We start from the raw sequence: 15,858 nt of genomic DNA on the forward strand, positions 1-15,858 counted from the left end.
TGGGGATGCCAAGATGACCTCTTGAGGTCCCTTCCAGTCCTATCTTTCACAATTAAAATCTCAAGGCCAGGATGTGATTTAGTTTAGTTCCCTCCCTTCCAGCCAGGGCCTGGCCTTGAGATTTTAATCGTGAAAGATAGGACTGGAAGGGACCTCAAGAGGTCATCTTCCATCCTACTGCCTGTTTGCTGCCCTCCCTAGGTCTCTGGCATCTCATGGGGGCCTGCTGTGATCTTCTGTCTCCCGTTTGCCTCCCCAGGCTGGGCCCATGTCGTCTGTGCTCTGTACATCCCCGAGGTGCAGTTCGCCAACGTGCTGACCATGGAGCCGATTGTCCTGCAGTATGTACCTCACGACCGTTTCAGCAAGGTGAGGCTGCTTGAGGAGGGAGAAGAGTTATTCGAGCTAAAGGACACGGTTGGAACAAGAACAAAGGGGGTTAAACTGGCCTTGAATAAACTTAGGCTGGAAGTTAGAAGAAGGATTCTGACCATCAGAGGAGTCCCTCTAGGAGCAGTGGGGAGAGCAAACAACCTAACTAGTTTTAAAATGGAGCTTGATACATTTATGAACAGGGTGATATGACAGCATGCCAACCCCTGAGTACACCCCCTTGTGGCATGGCATGGCCCCAGTGCTTAATTTGTGCTCGGGCTCATCCCTGGTGCGTCTAGGCTTGCTGTGTTAATTATGAAAGTAAAAAAATTGCTTGAGCCCTGGCACCTCTTTCATTACAAATTAAGCACTGCATGGCCCTGCAGGCCCTCTCCTCTCTCTTTCTTGTGTCATGCAATTATTTACTAGTAGACCAGAGTACTTAGACCAAGATTTCCTCCGGCTAATAAGGAGGCTTACTTATTAACTCTTGCACAAAGTACAAACTCCTTAGCTCCTCAAATCCACCCTTCTTCCGGGAGCTAATTCAGACAGGTCTCCTCTCCTCAGACATCTCACAGTCTCCACCTGGGCCTGTGTGCTCTCGACCAGGTAGACTTCTACCTCCTGCTAGCATTTCTAGACGCTGCTCTGAGAGCCTCTTTTCTCTAGGAGAACCTTCCGTCAGCTGAGCTCGTACCCTTTTATCAAGTGCAAGGGGGTTAATTATTGGCACGGGGGCTGGGCTGGGCTAGGCTAGGCTCATTCTCCTTAAAGAAGCCCTTTGTGGGTAGACTGGGCCCTGACTCCTTTTAAAGGGGCCAGCCACCCTGTGACATAAGGGCGGACTCTATGATCCAGGAGGTCTCTGTCAGTCCTTTCTCCCTTTTCTCCAGATACCCCTACCTCCATATGGTCTTTGTTGGGCCTTTTCTTATTCCCTGCATTTCCTATCCACTTTGGGTTCATTTCCGGGTATTTTATTCCCTTTCAAAAACATATAATAAAGTGAAGTCTCATTAAAATTCTAGAATCACAGGGTTAGAAGGGACCACACGGGTCATCTAGTCTAATCCCCTGCCAAGATGCAAGATTTGTTGTGTCTAAACCATCCAAGGCAGATGGCTATCCAGCCTCCTTTTGAAAACCGCCAGAGAAGGAGCTTCCATGTCTTCTCCAGGCAGACTGTTCCATTATCCTGGTGTTCTTACCGTTAGGAAGTTTTTCCTGAGGTTTAATCTAAATCTGCTCTGCTGTAGTTTGAATTCATTGCCTCTTGTCCTGCCCTGTGGCAATTCTTGCAAGTTACCTTGATTTCCCTCCATTGCCATGGCTCTGCCTCTGACTTGTGCCTTTGCATTCCCATTGCCCTCACCCGGCCCTTGCCCAGAGAACACTTCTTGTTGTGTGTGCAATGCCCCATATTGTGGTGTGAGCCACTTGTTATTTGGGGGGACAGGGGAAGACTGTGAGTGGGATTAGACTGTGTCTGTCCCCCCCTATTATTAGGGGATGGCAGGAGTGGCAGTTCATCTGCCCAATGCATTGCAGGGAGAATGGGGATGGTCTCCCTTTGACCCACATGTTATGGGGAATTTGTGGGCTGAAGCTGTCTTTGACTCACGGGTTATGGAGAAACATGCGTGGGAGGAAAGGCAAGGAGGCTGTTATTCGGATCAATGGGGCTGAGGCTGAGTGGAACACTGAAAAATAAACCAGTATCAGTGTCACAGGAAGGAACTGATACACCCCCCGGGGAGAAGTTTGGGAAGGTCTTTGCGGACTATGGAGCAGTGTGCATGGGATGGGGAAGGCCTGCCCATTGCATGGCCTCCATGGGGTTGAGGGACAGCTCATAGCCCTCCGTTTCCTTTCCCCAGACTTGCTATATCTGTGAAGAGCAGGGCAGGGAGAGCAAAGCAGCCTCTGGGGCTTGTATGACCTGCAATCGACATGGCTGCCGGCAAGCCTTCCATGTCACCTGGTGAGTCGCCGCGGTAATGGCCCCCATCAGCTGTTTTCTGAGCCACAGCCTTGAGGCCATGTTAAGCAGCAGACAGGGCCCCACTCCAAGGGGAACTGGGCAAATAACACTGACTTTATATCCCCCACACACACCTACCAGAGGTGGAGGAGATTCCCCAGAGTTGTGTGAAATTTCACAAGAAGGAGGCATTCCCAGGGCGGGGCAGTGAGTGACGGGGATTTCCCTAGGACTGGGTGAAATCTAATGATAGAGAGGCTGACTCACAGCCCAGGGATGCTTTTTCACGAGCACAGGGGCCTGGAAGAGCTTCATCAGAAATATGTGATTTTTAAGGTCCCATCTCTCATGCACCTTCAGAGCCTGTCGATCATGGGAAGGTTGGAATTCCCTGCTTTGCACTGGGAGCAGCCTGGCTTCCTTGCTCATGAGCTATTGTCCCTTGGAATAATCACATGTCGCTCAGACCAGTCCCCAGCTAAATGCAAAAATTACAGATAGAGGTGGTAGACAATGTTCAACGTTTCCACTAAAACCTTTTGCGAAAATTTTCCCCACCAGCTTAGAGAGAGGTTGAAATGGTTCCAAAGTGTAAAATTTTGGTGAAAATTTTCTCCTAATGTTTTTCAAATCGCTACCCTCTCCCTCTCCCCCCATCGCAAACCATTTATTGAACAGGCCAGGATGGGAAGCATCCAGCCCTTCATGGGACAAAGCACTCAGCACATGGCCTGTTGAGGTTTATGCTCTGCTGCCTTCCCCACCTTGTGCATTTCAGTGCCCAGATGGCCGGCCTCTTGTGTGAAGAGGAAGTCCTGGAAGTCGACAATGTCAAATATTGTGGCTACTGCAAGTATCACTTCAACAAAATGGTGAGTCCCTTTGTTTCCCTGGTAGGGCTTATTCCCGCTTGAAAGGGGAGGCAGCATCTTGGGGGTTGATCCTGGATCGTCCCAATGCCTGGCAGCAGGAGAGGCCCTGAGGGGATGTAGGCGAGACCTTAGTCTGTGCCATGGACCGCTCCTTGGTTCTCTTGCTCTCACAGGGCTAGCAGAGCCTGCGAGTGGCTACCTTCCCTGACCTTTGACGCAAAGCACTTTAAAACTATGGGGCTGGTTCTGGCCCCCTGCTCCTGCCCCTGTAGGGCACTCTGGGAGCACTCAAGGGACCGGGGGGAGATTCTCCAGGTGCAGGAGCAGCATAGGGCTGATGTAAGCAGCCCATTACTACTCTGGCCTAGGTGGTGGTCTTGGGACCAGTAGGGGACGTGTCAGGACGGGAGGGAATGTGGTGCTACAGGGCTCTTGGTACTAAGGGGGTTCTGAGCTGTTGTCCAACCCATATGCCTTCCTGAAGAGGTTGCTGTAAGATAGAGCAGCCCTAATTTATGCCTGGAACCAGGGGCGGCCCAAAGATGGCATGAAGACACCCAGGAGATGCAGCACAGATATATATATATATATATATATATATATATATCCCCATCAAAATGCAGGGAGGAGGGTGACACGCTGCCCAGCATTCAGGGGAGATTTGGGGCAACAGGAAAATGGGCTCCTCCCCATTACATCACAAGAGGAATAGGAGGGAGAGGGACCCTTCCCAATTTAGAGACCCCTTCTCTCCCCAACCCTACTGGAAAGGACACCTAATCCCCAGCGCTCTCGGCCCCTGCTTTGTTTGGTGGCCTTTCACAATCTCCTTCCCACTTCTCAGGGCTGTCACATTCCGTGTCTAATATCTCCGGCCTCCTCCCCAAAGTCAAACTGGAGGCCACATTCCTGCTATGTGGGTCCCTTCATCACCCAGGACAACCATGGCCCTGTATCTGCTTTCCCGATGCACTTATAGGCAGCAGGGCTCCCCAGCAGCCACCTCACCAGGGGTCTGAGAACAGAGCCCCCCTCACCCAACATCTTACTCAAGAGCATTGGCCTTATCTAGGAAGGGGGTCTGGATGTAGAAGCCAAGCAGGGGAGTCTGGTTTGGGCCTATCTATATATATCTACCCATGTGAGCTAAGCAAGGGTTTAGGGGTGGTACAAATCAGGTCAGAGCACCATCGCTGTCACAATTCAGCTCCTCCTCATAGGTAAGCTCCTTTCCTCCTTGCTTACAAACCTCTCACACCCAGGCAGGGCCCAGCTACTTCCTCTGCCTCGTGCGTGTCTTTGTGCACTGGCCATGTGACATACAGGAATTGGATAGTATCCCTTGAAGCAGTCTGTGAACCCTCTGGTGGCCCTCACTGTGCTGCTCTGTGCTTTCGAAACCAGTCAGAGCAGCAGTATGCATGTATAACTAGGCTTGGCATGTCAGTCGCGCATACTAAACACATTTGTTGGGCTCCCCACGTGGTTTCTTCACACCATTATTGTTGTGTAAAGTAAAAGGCACAAGAGGCCACGAGGAGGAATCTGAAGTGGAGTGATGTATAAGAAGCAGGGGAGAGGGCTGTCCATCTGACCAGATGGAGAGTTGCTGGGGTAGGAGAGGGGAAGTCAGGTAAAGCATGTCTCATTAATCCCCTGTCCTCATTCAGCTTGCCCAGAAAGTTGGCAAGCTGTAGGTTATCCTGCTTGTAATCTTCTTTCTAGTGAAAGGGTGGAACTCCTCCAGCCTCCCTTCCCAAGACCAGCAAAGGGCCATGTGGCCCCTGTTTTAGGCCACACCGACACCACGGTTGTTACAGAGGCACAGCTGCCACTATGCCATTGTAGCCACACCTACATTGGGGGGTTGCCTTGGCTTAACTACAGCTTTCAGGGTGTGTGTGAATTTTTCATACCCCTGAGTGACGTAGTTAGATCGACCTAAATTTTAAGTGTAGCCGAGGCCTTAGTCATGATTTTGCTGAAGTGCTGAAGCATTGGCCCTGTCCTCACCATTGGCTCTTTGTTTTTTTTTTTGTCTGGTCTCCATTTCCTCCCCCCAAATCCCCCGCTTATCTCAGAAGACATTGCGTCACTCTGGAGGCAGCTCCTTCATCGCCGGGAGAAGAAGCCGGTCTGTGTCACCTGCCCAGGAGAAGCCTGTCTCCCACCATGAGAGGCCAAAGAAGGTAATGTTCCCCTGGGTATGTGTCTGCGCATTGAGAGAGTAAGGACTTGGTCATATGGGGTGAAAGAAAGGAGAAAAGGGTGTGGGGGACACAGGTATCCTGTCTGATGTATCATTGCCGTCCAATCACAACTGGAGATTTGTCCACTGGGCTGCGTTTTCAAATCGCACTCTAGAAACACATGGTAAATTTGGAAGCACAGCCATGGTGTATGTGAAACACTGCACGTACAAAGGGAACACATGCCAGCAGAGGTGCCCATGTAACATGCTTCCCCTCCCTTCCCAGCGGTTGTTCCATGTGGAGGATAACAGTCTACTACTGCCACCAGCTAGCAGAGTTACTTCTGTAGCTCAAGTGGGAAGAGTCTGTGCTGTGGTGCTGAAAGCAGTGGGTTCAAATACAGCCTGTGACTTATGCTTGAGGTTATGCTCACGGACTTTGGAGGCTTTGCATTCAAGGGCCAAGAGATTATGGGTCACAGAATTTTGGCCAAGTTGTTAACTGTAAACAATAAAATAATTCATAATAACAAGCAAGGTGCTTAATTAGCCAAATTAAGCACAGTCACATGGATCCTGCCCTGTGGTGCAAAACTAACCAAGGAAATGTCTCATTTTGGTTAAATGATTATTCTGAAGAACATCACACTCTGTGTCTGTCTGGAATTATAGTTATTTAAACGAGTAAGATGTGCTTACCGAAATCACGACAGTATTACATGCCATGTTAATGAGGGAGACAGAGATGTGCTCTCCTATTGGCCACATTGATGTCTTCTGAGACTTTATGGATCAAATTCTGCTCTCAGTAATCCTGGTGTGAATCTGGAGTGACTCCATTGAAGTCATTGAGGTTTACACCAGTGGAACCGGGAGCAGAATTTAGCTCTTTGCACAAATGCAGCTGATGGTGCCATGCAAACTGGAGCAGGAACTCCTAAGGTCTTGCCCTCGGTGGTGTCTGCGGGTGTCTGGCTTGCTAGCTTTTATTTTGTCTTGTTTTAATGCTGCAGCCCTCCGTAAATAAACAAACCAATTCAAATCCAGCGCAGACTGGTAATAACCAAACTCCAGAACTCCCTGAGGGCTTGTTGGGTGATTTCTGTGGAATGAATTGGGTGGGTCTCAGCCCAGTTCCCAGTGGGCAGCCACATCCACCTTAGAAAAGCAACATGGCTGCAGTGAATGCCACCTGATTTCCTTCTTGCCAGCCCCATCTGAGAGGGGCTGAGTAGGTCGTGAAGATTCATGTCCCATCTCGTCCCTATTGAGAGGTCCCTCCAGATCTGGGTTGACACACACCGGCCAGTATGTGCGAGCACCGTGCCGTACCTGATCCGCAGTCGAACAGGGGAGACATCAGTTTCTAGGGATGCTTGTATAAATTCACATGCACCCCACTGCTGACCCTGAAAGGGCAAATTTCCTGGTGTAGATGAGGCTAAGATACACCAGGATATATTTACTCCTCTTGTAAGTTGCAGCTGCTGGGAGGGAGGGAGAGAGAAAGAGCCTTTGTGTCATGGATAGAGAGAGCTGGAGCTTGGCACCGGGTAAACAGCTGTAATGGAACGTGCTATTTTTAGCCAGCACCAGCCAGAGGGGTTGGGGGAGGGGGACGGGATCAGTGTGATTGACAGGAGCTTTGGAGATCCCAGCTGGAATTATAAGTGACTGAAGCTGCGAAGGTCAGGGACTGTAAGTCGGTTACTGTATTTACATAGACTTTGGCAGCGGGGGTGACAGGGGCGGGATCATTGTCATGTGCCTAGCAGGCAGGAGTGTAGGTGGTGCTGGTCTCCATGCTGAGGCTGGAAAAACAGGTTGGCACCGGAGGAGAAGCCAGAGCAGGAGGAATGTATGTTTGTTTGCATTTCTGCAGCACTTGCTGCTGCTGTCACGTCTGGGTGCTTCACAAACAGGGATGGACTCAGCCCCACAGAGCTGGGCGGATCATCACTGGGTTTGTATAGCCCCTAGCACAATAGGGCACTGGCCCATGACTCCATACATTACATAAATCGTAATCGTAAATCATTCCCCCATTACAGACGGGGAAACTGAGGCACAAAGAGGGCTAAGTGTAAACCTCCTCTCTTGGGGGGATGAAGCAGCTGACACGAGAATGGTCATGAAGCACCCGGCCTTGCCCCTCAACTCCCACTGAAGTCTGTGTAAGTCATGGGTGCTCAGCAATATACAGGTCCGGCCCCAGTTCGTTGTTAAGGTGCACGAATTGAAAGAATTGCCACTGAATACAGATTGTGCATGTGCTGTAACCATTCAAAGAGTGTCTAAAGCAGGACTTCAAATCTGTTACTCCCCGACCCGTTTCACAGTAAGGGTTGAGTGGCTAGGTCAGGGGACTGGCCCTCAGGACTCCTGGGTTCTATGCCTGCTTCTGATGATGACCTTGGGCAAGGTCACTTTCCCTCCCCTTCTTAACCACTTGTAATATAGGCATTGCAAGACTGAGCTATCTCCCAGGGAGCATTGTAAAATGATTCCTGTTTGCAGAGCTCTCTGAGAGCCTTAATGAAAGGGATCTGGGTGTTACTAGGGTTATACCTTACTATTCTGGTAAAGACCTTCAGCTGTCCTGCCCTCCCCTCTGGCCTTCAGGAGAGGATTTGAAGCCCTGGTAAACCTTGGGTTCATCCTTTGTTGATAATTATCTGGCTAGCGCAGGGTTTTATACTGCTGCCCCTCACGCTAGTATCTGAGTGTCTTCCATGTAAAAGCGATGGCAATAGTGAAATCCCTAGTAGACTTTATATTGCTATGGAGTTTGTACCCATGGCAGCCAATGATATGGAGCCTTAATTCCATTACCCACTTTTTAGCTTAGTAGGGAGGCCCTGGACAGGAAGGACTCAAATGAAAAGCCCCAGTCAGATTTAGGAGAAGGGTTTCCTCTTGTTTGCATCAGCCCCGATCACGTTGCCAATCCATGCTTGCGCCAACATCCGAGCAAGTCACGCTGCAACATGTTACATCACAGCGTGACGACACGTCCTCATTCTGTTGTCATGCTGCTTTGGGGTGCCCCCAAAAAATGTGAGACTCTTGCTGTCCTGTGAATGTGTGATGGACTCGTGAAAGTCATTACTGGCCCCATGCTGGCCGTGTCTTTCCGGAGAGGGTGGCAGATGGAAGGGATAGCTTTGTGGCCTAAGCTTGGGGTTGGAACTAGCTAGACTGCCTTAGCACCATGGGTTCGACATTTGGATAGCTCAGCTGTGTCTGGTGTAATTTCCCTGGAGTCAGTAGTCTTCAGCAGAATTACACAAGAGGTGGATCTTGACCACAGAGTACTACGGGGGTAGCTCTCATAAATGAGATCCTAAAAGGAGGGGATCCTGTCAGCTGTGCATAGTCATTATAGGCCACGTGGCACATTTAAGAGTAAATGGGATTTGCTGCATTATCCCTGGGCAAAATCTTCCTTCCTTTCCCCTGCTGTGCAACATAGAGGGTGCCTTCCATCCCAGAGATGGCTGCATTTCAGCAGTGCTGCATGTGCATAGGACCATACACCAAGATCCTTACATAGGTCTGAAAGCTGCAGGTGCTTCCTGTTATGTGTTTAATCCCATTGATTTGTAGGGGACTCTTCACTGCCCAGCAGTTGTTTGTAACATTAGGATCATGACTTTTTACTTGGTCTTCACTGAAGCAAAGCTCTAACTGAAGTGAAGAGGGTGTCAAAACAGAGTAAAGAAAGAATAAGGAGCTCAGGATTTAGCCCACTGAATTTGTGAGGAATTGTGTCTGGGCTTTGCTAAACAAAGGCTCGTAGTTTGTAAGGAGCGTTCACTACACTGGAAAAAAAAAACACAGCACCTGAGTTTCAGAGCCCGAGTCAGTTTACTTGGGTTCACAGGGCTTGGGCCGTGGGGCTAAAAATAGGAGTGTAGATGTTCCCGCTTGGGAGCTGGGGCTCTGGCCCAAGTGACAATGTCTACACTGCTGGTTTTAGCCCCAGAGCCTGACCTCCATAAGCCCAAGTCCATTGACCCAGGCTCTGAGACTCGTTGCCGCGGGTTTTTCTTTGCCTTGTAGACTTACCCTTTGGGACAATAGACGCTGATGGTGTGGCCCTGCTAGCCTGTGTGCCTGTCCCTCTCAGGAACCTCCAAGCCCTTGTGGGTTCAGCAACCCTAACATTTCCTTTCTCTTGTGCTGTTCCAAAAATGGCTAGCTCTCGTTTTAAGGCAGTTTGGGTTTTTTCTCCAACCACACCCAGGGCCTTAGCAAAAGCACCACTGTTTATTTCTTTGCCTTGGCATTTCCAAAGTGCCTGCTCATTGTTCAACCCTTCGGGTTGCATTTTTTGTGCATGTGCATTTTTTTAAAACAATGCTAAGTAACGAGAAAATGCTGGATGATATCCGGATGGTGAATGAGGTACAGATGCCTGCGCCCCTTCTCCTGTTCGTCAGCTGTGAAACTTTAAAAAACAGCTATGCTCTGTAGGCTGAAGTTTTCTATGTACCTGAAGTTCCCAGGAATGGCTGGAAACAGAGACTGCTTCCTCTATGAAGTGATGGGCATTTTTAAAAATATCTGTAACAGGCCAGATCCTCAACCACTGCTGTTATTATTATTCATATTGCAGTTTTACCGAGTTGTCATAACGCAGGCCAAGCCCCATTGTGCTGGGTGCTCTACATCCATATAGTAAGAAACAGTCCCTGCCCCCAAAGGGTTCATCATCTAAATGACTTGCCAGAAGTCACATGGCAGCTCGGTGTTAAAAGCTGGGAATAGAGCCCCCTTCCAAGTTGTAAAACAGTGGTCTAACCACTGGGCCACACTGCTTATCTATTGGGGTTTATACCAGCTAAGGATCTAGTCCAGTATATCTAGGTCCCAGCATGTGTTAGAAAGGGGTGGGGCTGTGAGATCTCACATCCAAACCCCTTTATGTTTGGTGGATGTGTTAGTGTTCCCATCTGTACCAGAACCAAACCGGCCAGGGGTTGTTTTGTTTCCACATTGGATCCAAAGTGGGGAGCAGCCTTCTTTCTTCTTTTTAATGCAGCCAAAGACTTGTGAGATCAGCATCTGGGATATTTTTGGCACAGTCAGATCCAAGTCTGATTCAGCCTCAAACCCAGCCCCCGAGCCCTGATCCAGATCCCAGTCTGAATGACACCCCTTTGGGGCCTTTCATTAGGGAGCACGGTCCGGCCCACCCCTCCCAGCAAATTCTTTGGAGCAAATAAATAGAGCCGCAACAATTTAAGAGCAGGTGCTGCTCTCATGCCTTTGCGTGAAATCCAGGGGGTAACCAGCTAACCTGACCCATCTGGGTGCTAGCACCCATGGATAAGCAGCTAACCTGACCCATCTGGGTGCCTTGACTTATCCCCCATGCACTCACTGGGCTAGCTTCCCCTCTCTCTTACACTGGTGTAACTCAGAAGGAAACCCACTGCAATGAATGGGGCCACACTGGTGGAAGAGAGAGCAGAATGAGGCCAGTAGCTTTCACTGGGGCAACATTTTTAACTCCTCCTTCCTTTCTCTGCCTTCTTCCTGCTGCTGCACCCACATCCTGGCCTCCTTGGTTTCTGGATTATTAGAGAGTAAGAACCAGAGACCGCTCGCCTCTTCCAGACTAAGATCCCAACCCCCCGAGGAGCCTCTTCTTCCTTCCCCCACTCCAAGCTGCTTTTCATGGTCCGCTTGCTCGGGCCCACCAGCAAATTAGGAGTGGGGCTCCGAGCAGGGAGCGGAGTGCGTGGATTGGAGCGGGGGAGGGAATAAGCGCCCCAGAGAAACCGTGCACTCCTTTTTGGCAACCAGGGGATCTTGTTTCACTCCGCCCGCTGCTTGAGAGCTACAAGTTGGATTGTGTGTCTCAGTCCCGCCCCGCTATGCGAGCCCAGCTCTCCCCCCCTCCCCTTCCTTCCCCAGTCAAGCCTCTGCTCTGCTCCATGCCCAGATGCCAATCCCCAGCTGTTAAATCCTGCCTGGGGAGGATGTGTTGTTCATGAAGTTGGTTGCCTTGGGGGGAGGTCCATGTTTGCTCCAGAGCCAGGCTCGCCCAGCCAGCCCCGCAGGGAGCGTGCAGTGCCTGGAAGGTAGGGGGGTACTTTGTTTTTCGAGGCAAGGTGGGTGCCTGTGTGTGTGTGGAGGGGTGGGGGCGGGGGTGTTAACATATTTGCCCCCCTCCCCCTCCTCCAGTGAAGCTGCTTCCTGCCAGTCTTCTCTTCACTGCAGGTTCCCCAGGCAGGCAGGAGACACTGGCAGTGATTTTTCAGGGCTGCACACCAAGATTCCTGGAAAGCAGATTTGCAGAAGCGGGGCCTGCATGGAGGGGAAGGGGCCGGGGGTGCTGGGCACCGGAGGACTGGGCGTTGGCAAGCAGGGCAGGCTCCGGCCGTACCCTTCCTCCAGACTGTGCAATCAGTGGTGGCTCTTGCAGGAAGCCTTCAGAGCAGCCGTGATACTCATCCCCTCCCTTCCCCCAGAGCGAACGGACACGTTTAAATGCCTGGGCCGAGCACTGGGGGGTTGGCACGGCATGGGGCTGCTGCCTGCCAAGCTGGGCGTGGGCGGCACAATGGAGCAAGGTGGAGACAGGGCAGGGCTGCAGGACCTGGGGGCTGCCAGCTGGCTCTCCATGCGCATGCTCGTGGGTAACAGGGTAGCTTGTCTGGGGGACTGTCAACCCCACTAAAATAACTCCCAGTGAGTAACTAGGGACCAGGGCCCCTGGGTGGCTGGGTAACCCGACCCCTCTGGGTGCCAGGACCCGTGGGTGGCTGGGTAATCTGACCCCTTTGGGTGACAGTGCCCCTGGCTAGCCAGGTAACCTGACCCCTCTGGATGCCAAGGCCCCTGGGTGGTCAGGTAACCCGGCCCCGCTGGGTGTCAGGGCTCTGGGTAGTAGCCAAGTAACCTGACCTACTAAAGTATCAGGGAATAACCTGACTTGTCCATTTCCTGGGGTATCACTAAGGGACTCAGAGCAATCAGGCATCCTGAAACTTGCAAAGTGGAAGTGCAGGGGTTTGAGACCCAGAAACACAAGGCTGAGGTTCCACCTGGTTGTTTTGGCCTTCTGATCCACCAAGAGGGGAGTAAGTGAGTGACCCGGAGAAGCCTGAAAAGAAGAAGTGTTTCCTAACTGAGCAGGGGAGGAAAAGGAGGTGGCTGTGGGCATGACCTGGAGCTCTTTGTGTTGGCTTGGAGTACAACTGCAATTCCACTTCTAGTCTCCTTGCAACACTCTGCTCTGAATGCAGGAAGTAGCTGCTGGGTAAGTTTAAGCAGGGTTCAAAGGCTGGCCTCTGCAGAGCAGATGTTCCAGAGTTCAGAGCCAGATTCCCAACTGCTCAGCACCTGCACTTGGGGCCACCTTTTCAAAAGAGCCGAGCACGCAGTGTGCTGAGCTCTTTGGAAAAGCAGGCCACTTTTCTTAGGTGCCTAAATTGGAGATGAGCTATTCGGCAAATCTGGTCCCAGTTGTGGGTGCTGAGTGCTTGCGATGTGTGTGTGCATATATATATATATACGTTCCTAGATGCAACCAGATGCAATGCTCAGTTATTTGTCATAACCTCTATAGTGCTGACAACTAAAGGAGATTCTCCAGGACTTCAAATAGCAGAGACCTGTGGTTTTGGAGCAGGAAGTTCTTGAGATCTGTCACAACAGCTACTATAGAGACTAACCAATTTATTAGAGCATAAGCTTTCGTGAGCTACAGCTCACTTCCTCAGATGTAGCTCACGAAAGCTTATGCTCTAATAAATTGGTTAGTCTCTAAGGTGCCACAAGTCCTCCTTTTCTTTTTGCGAATACAGACTAACACGGCTGCTACTCTGAAACAGCTACTATGTTGGCTCTGGCTTGTGCCCTACTTGCCATGACCTATGTGATAAAATCATGACAACGCTGTCTCATGCAGCATTTGCATCGTCACACTGTAATGCTGCACCGCAATGTCCCACCTCCTGACCGACACTAGCTTCATTTTCTGTGGGTGTCATGAGTGGTGCGTGGAGGTGAGTGCTGGAGACTGGGAGTCAGGATGCCTGGGTTCTTTACCTAACTTCCACTGAGTGAGACCTATGGCAAAGTCACATCGCTGCTCTTTGCCTCAGTTTCCCCTTGTGTAAAATGGGGATATAGATACTGAACCACCCTTGTCAAGCACATTGAAAACGTCTTCCATAAGCCACTAAATGAGTGTTTATTTTTCTTATTAGAGAAATGGACTAGGAGTCACAACCCTTTCATTCCAGTCCTAGCTCTGCCACTGATGCATAACATGACTTTGGGCAAGTCACTTAACCTCCCAGTGCCTCAGTTTTCCCATCTGTAAAGTGAGTGTAACATCTGTGTATCCTACAGGGATGTTTGTGAGGCTTAATTGATTAATTAATGTTTGCAATATTACAAGCCCAGAGCATTCAAAAAGCATGAATCAGGTTCTGAAAAATCAAGAGATTGGCTAAAAACCATGAGATTTTAATATAATAGATTTTTTTTAATTTGCCTTCTGGTTTTTGAGTCTTTAGTCACATTGGCAAGCATTTTTTGGTAATCATGAGAGGTGGAAATGTTTGTTTGTTTTTAAGTGAAAGCTGAGATTCTCACATAATCCCTTGCTTCCAGGAGCTGGGGCTTTAAGCACAACTGGAGAGTTGGCAGCACTGCACTCAGGCGTCAAAACCCCTTCACCCCTTTGGCCGAGGTGTTTGTAAAGTGCAAGGTAGTCCCTGGATCACCACAAATACCCAGTGGCGTTGCCGGGCACAGTATTCCAACTCCATGTGACTTAATGGATAACTGTTGTTGTTGTTTTTTTTAACATGACATATTTATTTGGAGAGAGGTGCACTCCTCTCATGTTGGCAGCCCAGCTGAACCCACCCGTTTCATGAGAAGGATATGGGGGGAAGCTAAGGACATTTCCAGCATCAGAGCTGCCTGTTTCTGTGATAACTACGGGAAGAACCATGGTGTCATCAAGTCTTTTTTAGCTCTAAATGCCCCGTTGCTAAGGCACTTTTGTGCTTCATGTGTGAAATCCTATCTCCCCTTTCTTCCATCTTCTTGACTCCTGTGGTGGGCATGCATGGCATTGGGGCGGGGCGTGGAGGAGGGGAGGCAGCCGTGCCAATTTTCTTTTTTCTACTGCCTCTCTGCTGCTGTTACAACTCTGCCTTCTTCCCTGCTCATGATGGGCCTCCTGACCTCAGGGCTGCCGTGATGGAATGAGCGATGCCTTTACCATCTCTTCTTCCCGGTAGTTTATTTCCTACAATGTTTTTCATCTTCCAAAGACTTTCCTAGAAGTTGTGTCCAAAGTACCCCTGTCCAGCTGCTGCTCAGGGTTGGAGCTGTTTGGTTTGGGCTCCATAGCAAATTCGCTGGGGAGTTGTTATCACATCAGACCCGCCAGTTGGTTGAGATGAGGGGAAAAGGAAGAGGTTTTAGGTAATAAGGTGACAAGTATGGGATGGATGGATGGATGGGGAGAGAGAGAGAGGAACAGATGTTATGGTTGGTTACAGCCAAGCCTGTGTGAAGAGAGACTGTGGTCAAGTGGATTGAACTCATGGCTAGGAGACAGAAGCCATTGGTTTGCCGGAAGGAAGGATGATCTTGTGGTTGAGCCACTGTCCTGATACTCAGATGAATTGGGTTCAGTTTCTGGATCTGCTGCTGACTCCCGGTGTGATCTATTGTAAATCACTTAGGGCCAGATTTACAAAGGGGTTTCGGTGCCTAGTGGACTAACAAATGTGCCTAAGCAGGTTAGGCACCTAACTCCCATTGAAAATCAATGAGATGAGGCACCTAACTCACTTAGGTGCTTTTGAACCTCCCACTAGGTGCCTACCTGCATCTTTAGCCTCCTAAATACCTTTTCAAATCTGGCACTTGATCTCCCAGGATCTCAGTTCTCCACCATTAAAATAGGAGTGTGGATCCTTCCTTTGTTGAGATTGTCAGAGTATTGGGTCAGTGATGGTCTCTCACTATACTGTGCCTCGCACGATGGAGCCCTGATCTTGTTTGTGGCTCATAAGTGATACTATAATACAAATACTAATAGCCCTGGCTCTGCTGCTGACTCATTATCTAGCCTTGGGAAAGATACATAGGCCCACATTTCGACAGCACCACTCTCTTTGGGTAGCTCCGTTTTTGGATGACCAGCTTGCAAGTGCACCATGTGACTCACAACATCCAAAAGGCAAGCAGGGGTTCAGGTTGGAGAACCAGGGGGAAATTGACCTGAATAGCTATTCTGGAATTGCTCCCCCTGTGGACACTCTGTGAATAAAAAGTCTCTTTGTTCTAGAATAAGTATTCTGTTTATGAGCTTTTATGGCAGATGCAATTTCATGCCCTCCTTTTTTAACTACTTCCTCAACAGAAAGAAAAGGAGGACTTGTGGCACCTTAGAGACT

At 49.9% G+C, this 15,858-nt stretch overlaps 1 protein-coding gene across 3 annotated transcripts in view; it reads left to right on the top strand.

Moving 5' to 3' along the window:
* Nucleotides 1-15,858, top strand: part of MLLT6 (MLLT6, PHD finger containing) — a 67,725-nt gene that overhangs the window by 13,954 nt on the left and 37,913 nt on the right. For 2 of the 3 annotated variants that reach the window (XM_084615606.1, XM_084615608.1), the window contains exons 4-7: nt 260-369; nt 2,256-2,359; nt 3,138-3,231; nt 5,313-5,420. In XM_084615606.1, coding sequence (XP_084471732.1) covers nt 260-369; nt 2,256-2,359; nt 3,138-3,231; nt 5,313-5,420 — 416 coding nt within the window. The remainder of the gene's footprint in view (nt 1-259; nt 370-2,255; nt 2,360-3,137; nt 3,232-5,312; nt 5,421-15,858) is intronic. The other variant, XM_084615607.1, reaches the window with a different exon arrangement.

This window comes from Lepidochelys olivacea, assembly GCF_965140295.1.
Source record: "Lepidochelys olivacea isolate rLepOli2 genome assembly, chromosome: 27".
NCBI lineage: Eukaryota > Metazoa > Chordata > Testudines > Cheloniidae > Lepidochelys > Lepidochelys olivacea.